This window comes from Gekko japonicus, unplaced genomic scaffold (assembly GCF_001447785.1).
Source record: "Gekko japonicus isolate JY-2015 unplaced genomic scaffold, Gekko_japonicus_V1.1 scaffold894, whole genome shotgun sequence".
In the NCBI taxonomy this organism is placed as follows: domain Eukaryota; kingdom Metazoa; phylum Chordata; class Lepidosauria; order Squamata; family Gekkonidae; genus Gekko; species Gekko japonicus.
This window is the reverse complement of record NW_015161975.1, coordinates 300,842-307,100: the sequence shown is the minus strand read 5'-3', so window position 1 is coordinate 307,100 and position 6,259 is coordinate 300,842. Positions and strand designations below refer to the sequence as shown.

General features: G+C 54.9%; 1 protein-coding gene across 1 annotated transcript in view; it reads left to right on the top strand.

Annotated features, from left to right (window-relative positions):
* SCNN1B (sodium channel, non voltage gated 1 beta subunit) overlaps positions 1–6,259 on the top strand; it is a 27,920-nt gene that overhangs the window by 19,556 nt on the left and 2,105 nt on the right. The window contains exons 9-14 of the mRNA XM_015429734.1: positions 1,425–1,517; positions 1,961–2,078; positions 2,390–2,465; positions 3,220–3,277; positions 5,038–5,099; positions 5,269–5,344. Coding sequence (XP_015285220.1) covers positions 1,425–1,517; positions 1,961–2,078; positions 2,390–2,465; positions 3,220–3,277; positions 5,038–5,099; positions 5,269–5,344 — 483 coding nt within the window. The remainder of the gene's footprint in view (positions 1–1,424; positions 1,518–1,960; positions 2,079–2,389; positions 2,466–3,219; positions 3,278–5,037; positions 5,100–5,268; positions 5,345–6,259) is intronic.

Sequence of the window (6,259 nt, the reverse complement as noted above, 5' to 3'; positions counted from 1 at the left end):
ATCTGGGGCCCTGGGGGGAGGGCTGCAGTTCCAGGAGGGGCTATGGGGGGGGCTCAGGAGGGAGAGGGGGGCTGCTTGGTGCTCCAGAAGAGTTTTTGCCTGGCTGGAGCAGAAATCCCTCCGATGGGCCAGACTTCAGCACGCTTAAAACAACAACAACAACAACAACACACTGGTGGTATGCTTAAGGCCAGGCTCGAGAGGTTTTAAATACATGTACAGACTTCACCAAAAAGAACTGAAAATAGCAGTTGTGTTGGAGTTTCTAGATGAAAAGTTGTGTTTCAGCAGAGTAAAAATTAGCTGAGTGATGCCAGAGTTCAATAATCAGACTCAGAGTCCATGTGTGTTTAAAAATATTAAAGTTTTACTACAATTCTACCATAGGTAAGGGTAACTGGGAGAAAAATAACAACACAGCTAGACAGCTACATCCTCTCTCTACAAAGTACAAGACTAGAAGAGCCGCAATGGCCTCTCTTGCTTCTTCTCCAAACAGAACAAAGAGGGGAAGAGGGGCCATAAAATGCAAAGACACTAACACTTTGCTCCCAATCAAACTCTCAGAACAGGGATGCTTTTCGCGGGCTTGCAGCTCTAAGCTAACATTGGCTTACACAAAGGCAGGTGATTTCCTGTGACAACAAAACAGACATTTAACCCCATACACACACAGAGTGTTTTTCAACATGCAATACCCAACAAGTTGTCTAAATCCAATAGCTCCTGGCCTTGGAAGAGGAATGATTTGGGTTTAGGAGTGGTGGGAGATGTCGCAGAAGACACCCCCCCCTCCCCAACAGAGTGGCTGCTTGGAGCTGTGAGGTCAGAACCAGTCAGTGCAAACCCCCCCCCCCCCCCAGATTTATGGGTCAGGCATGAAATTTAGCTTTCATTTAGAAAAGGACTGAGTTTCTTGTGGAGTGTGAGGATAATCACCAGTACCAGAGTAGGTCACTGAGCAGGACTGGCCAGGGGTGTGCGGTGGCAGCATGGCGGTATTTTGAGCAGGCAAAGACTTGCAGAACTGTCGCTCAAGATTCTCTAATTGGATGCCGGAGTAAAACGTCCCAGTACAACAGGGCTGGCCCGCGGTGGGCAAAAAAAGAATAAAATTATACGAAGAGATCCTAATTTGTGGCTGCCCTGGCCACGTGCCATCGTAGAAGCCACCTCGGAAACCACCACCACCACCCGGTGTTCTCCCCATGCGAGGAGGGTGAATCCAGATGAGAGCGTTGGTTCTCCCCCGTCTCTTACTCTCTGCACTTCAACAGGCACTCATTGGTTGAAAGCATCTCAGCACAAAAAAGGTGCTTAGGGCGAGAGGGAGACTGTGGACGTGCGGGTTGTTTGCACCCTCTGGAAGGGCGGGCAGGCAGGCAGGCGGGGACAGCTCTCTCCAAGTTCTCTTCTCCCCCTAGAAGGAAATGAAGTCCTGCGGCAACTGCACGTTGGAGGAAGCTGCCGAGAGGAGCGCTGCGAAAAGCCAACTGAGGACGACATATTCCATCCAGGTGAGTGACGTGGGGCAGGGGGAGCCGTCAGCCCCGAGAGTGGCTCTTTTCCAACACTATCTTCAAGGGGGGGGGGGCAGACAGGGGCCAGTTGGCAAGGCCAGAGACTAGCCGGTGGGCGTGGAGGGAGCTTAGCTCTTCCTTCATTCCCCGGTCAGCTCTCTGCAGGTGGCACAGGTGTGGCTGAACAGAGATGGGAGAGTCGTGGTCCCCCTCTCCTCTCCTCTCCTCGGGGGGTTGTTGCCCAGCCGGCAGCTCGAGAGAGAAAATGCCACGGGCACTCTTGCGGTACCTTACCAAAAGCTATGCCATCCCCACCCACGTTTCTGCTCGACTCCTGTTAGCAGCAGCCCCCCTCTTTCGGGGGGTGGGGCTTGCTCAGGGAGGGAGGGAGGGCCTGTTGCATGGCGTCCTGCCTCCAGCATCCTCTCCTCCTCCTCCAGGCCTGCCTTCGCTCCTGCTTCCAGCAGCAGATGGTGGACACGTGCCATTGTGGCCACTCCACCTTCCCTCTGCCCGAAGGAGACAAGTATTGCAACAACAAGGACTATCCAGACTGGGGTAAGGGCGGCACGGGAGTGGCAGTGCTGTTGCGTGCCAAGGCTGCCATGTGCATGAGACTGCCATGTGGTATCGGGAACGGCCTTTGGGGAGTGGAGGGCTCGGCCTGGTAGGTTTCTGGGGTGAAAAGGGGTGCCTTGCTTGTGGGAAGTCTTCGCTTGGGATCTAGGGAGGGGAAGTGGGCAAGCGAAAGGCGCTTGAAACAGTTTGTTCCTCGTCATCCGACTCGGAGCTTGACGTTCCTCAGAGCAGCAGCGAGAAGCCCGCGAGGAGCAGCCGTCTCTGACCAACTCCTCTGTTTCCCCCTACAGCCCATTGCTATTCCACCCTGCGTGGGAGCCTGACCCACCGGCAGTTCTGCATTGAGTCCTGTAAGGAGACTTGCAAGTAAGTACCGTGGGGGCTGTAAGCGGGGTTGGGAGGGGGCTGCGCTTCCCCTTGTGTTGCTCCAAGGGTACGGATGTATGCCGGACCCTATATGGCCAGGGTCCGGCATACCTGAGGGACCGCCTTCCCCCATATGTTCCCCCAAGGGCACTACGGTCGGGGACTCAACATCTCCTGGTAACCCCAGGCCCCAAAGATACCAAACGCTGCAACCAGGGCCAGGGCCTTTTCGGTGGCGGCTCCTACCTGGTGGAATGAGCTCTCAGAGGAGATCCGGGCCCTGCGGGACCTTGCGCAGTTCTGCAGGGTCTGTAAGACGGAGCTCTTCCGCCAGGCTTTTGAGTAGGAGCCGCCGCCACCACTGTACCACCACCGCACCCCCACCACCCATTGGGGTGGGCACCATCGGGGAGCGAGACGGCCCTGGGAGGAAGAAGGGATGGCAGTGCTGCCTGGGACTTACCTAGTTGTTCTGGGACCATCTTTACCAGAACCCCGTCTTGTTATTAAGGACTTCTGTGACAACTGGAGCACCTGCACTTTATTGCATAAATGATTGTTTTATTCTGTTTTAGTTGTCTTACTCTTGGCACACATGCCTCATTTGTCAGCCGCCCTGAGCCCGTTCTGGGGAGGGCAGGTTATACATCCAATAAAAAATAAAAAATAAAATAAAATGTTAACCGGGGGTGGGGGTGGGGGTGGAGTTCTTCTGTCTGACTCTCTCCCCTCCTTCCACTTTATTTCACTGCAGCAACACTCAGTATAAAATGACCATTTCCATGGCGGACTGGCCGTCGGAGGCGTCTGAGGTGGGTGAGACCTTCCCTCCCCCCGGGTCTAGAGCTGGGCTCCCTCCTGCCAAGGCGGCAGAACTGGGGTCAATTCTTGTGCGTTTAATCCACCGGCTCTTGGGAGGCTCTGGGTGGGCGGGATTACATTTCAGGACCAGCCGGGCAGCAAGATTGAAATGGATAAGGCGGACAGAAAATGCCACATGGGGAAAACACTCTGTTTTGTTGGTTTTTTAAAGAACCCGGGTGGTTGTCTACAGAGTGCCTCGTGCTGCGCAGTTACAGGCCTTCCTGCCAGCAGTTCTTGGCCCAGCAAGCCCAGGCCGTGGCTCAGCACCTGCCTGGCATGCAGAAGGGCCCAGGTTCAATCCTCGGCTCCTCCCGGTCAAAGGGGCCCTTGTGTTGACCCCAGGGCAGGTGGGAAGGGCCTCTGCCTGAGACCCTGGAGAGCCACTGCCAGTCTGAGGAGACCGTACAGGCTTTGGTGGACCACCAATCTGATTCAGTAGCAGGCAGCTTTGTGTATGTTAAGAACCTAAGAGAAGCCAGTGTTGGATCAGGCCAGTGGCCCGTCCAGTCCAACACTCTGTGCCACGCAGTGGCCAAAAACACCAGGTGCCATCAGGAGGTCCAGCAGTGGGGCCAGGACACCAGAAGCCCTTCCACTGTTGACCCCCCCCCCAAGCACCTGCCCCAGCCTGAGAGTTCCATCAATAAGAACCTAAGAGAAGCCCATGTTGGATCAGGCCAATGGCTCATCCAGTCCAACACTGTGTCTCACACAGTGGCCAAAAACACCAGGTGCCCTCAGGAGGTCCAGCAGTGGGGCCAGGACACCAGAAGCCGTCCCACGGTCCGCCCCCCCCAAAAAAAAGCACCAAGAATGAACAGCATCCCTTGCCCCAGACTGAGAGTCCCTGTCTATACCTTGTGGCTCATAGCCACCGATGGACCTCTGCTCCGTATGTTCATCCAATTCCCTCTTATAAGAACATAAGAGAAGCCAATGTTGGATCAGGCCAGTGGCCCGTCCAGTCCAACACTGTGTGTCACACAGTGGCCAAAGACACCCAGTGCCCTCAGGAGGTCCAGCAGTGGGGCCAGGACACTAGGAGCCCCTCCCACCGTTGCCCCCCCCCAAGCACCAAGAATACAGAGCATCCCTTGCCCCAGACTGAGAGTCCCTATCTATACCTTGTGGCTAATAGCCACTGATGGACTTCTGCTCCAGATGTTGATCCAATTCCCTCTTGAAGCCGTCCATTCTTGTAGCCACCACCTCCTCCTGTGGAAGTGAATTCCATGTGTTCATCACCCTTTGGGTGGAGAAGGACTTCCTGTTATCTGTTCTAACCCGACCGCTCAGCAATTTCATGGAGTGCCCACAAGGAGTTCTTGTCTTGTGAGAAAGGGAGAAAAGGACTTCCTAATGACTCCCTGACGCTTCATAGAGTCTTGGAAGGGTCCCCAAAGATGCAGAGCTGGAAACCCGGGGAGGGGGAGGCAGCAAGAACAGCTCTCTGCAGGCGTGTCTCTGCCCAGAAGTCAACTCTGGGGAAAGAGGAGGCGATTCCGTCACCCGCAGCCAGGACTGCAGGAAATCTCCATGGGGCGGGCGGGCTTCTGTTCCCAGCAGGACCAGCAGTGGGGCGTTCACAGTGTCTGCCCCCCCTCTTGTCACCCGTGTCGGCACAAGCCCAGGAATCGGGCCCTCCCGGAGAGTATCACCCACAGTCCCCCGTCCGTTGACCAGAGTGTTTGTGCTTCCTTTCCCCTAGGACTGGATCTTCCGCATTTTGTCCTACGAGAGGAATAAGTCGGAAACCATCACTCTGAACAAGTGAGTCGAGCCCGTTCCTCCCTGAGCCGTGGGGGCAGATCACCCGCAAGCCAGGATGTTGTGGGGGGCCGTGGGGGGCAGGGCTAGAGAACCAGCGGGTAACGGTGGGGCGGAGGGGCAACCCTTCCAAAGCGCTTGCCTGGTCTGAGCCTCCTTTTGCTCCCGGCAGGAGCGGCATCATCAAGTTGAACATCTATTTCCAAGAGTACAACTACCGCACCATCTTGGAGGCAGCCACCACAACGGTAAGGGGGCCTATGGCCAGAGGACCGGTCTTGGCCAAAAGCAGTGGGGGTTTTTTTTGGGGGGGGGCCCTGCTTCATCAGTCCTTGGTTCATGTGGCCATATTTTTGAGGGTTTCCAAAACCAGAGAGATCGGGGCAAAAGCCCCCCCCCCCCACAAATCCTGCAAGTTCAGCTGTGCGAGAGGTGGGAGGTGACTTTGGCCTTCCCGGGAACTTGCTTGTCCCGCAGGCCCGAATCTTGCCACTCGGGTGCCCGGGAATTCTTGTCTGTGGGGAGGAGGAGACTCCCAAACATAGTTTTATGCACCTCTATTATCGCATGCCCCCCTAATTTGCCTTAAACCGAAAAGTCCCAGACTCTCCATCCTTTCCTCGAGGAGAAGTCTCAAGTGGAGTGCTACAGGGCTCGGTCCTAGGCCCGGTGTTGTTCAATGTTTTTATAACTGACCTGGAGGAAGACACAGAGGGGATTGCTTATCAGGTTTGCAGATGACACAAAGCTGGGTGGGATTGCGAATTCTGAAGAAGACAGAGTCAGGATTCAAAATGATCTAGATAGGCTGGAACAGTGGGCTGAGACAAATAAAGTGAATTTCAATAGAGAGAAGTGCAAAGTCCTACACTTAGGTACAAAAAAATCAAAGGCACAGATATAGAATGGGAGGCTCTTGGCTTGACAGCAGCACATGGGAAATGGATCTGGGTGTTCTGGTTGATCACAAGCTAAACATGAGCCTGCAGTGTGATGTGACTGCGAAGAAAGCTATTGCAATCTTAGGATGCATGAACAGGAGCCTTGTGTCCAGATCACGGGAGGTGGTGGTTCCGCTCTATTCTGCTGTGGTCAGGCCTCACCTGGAGTCCTGTGTCCAGTTTTGGGCACCACATTTTAGGAAGGATGTTGAAAAGCTCAAG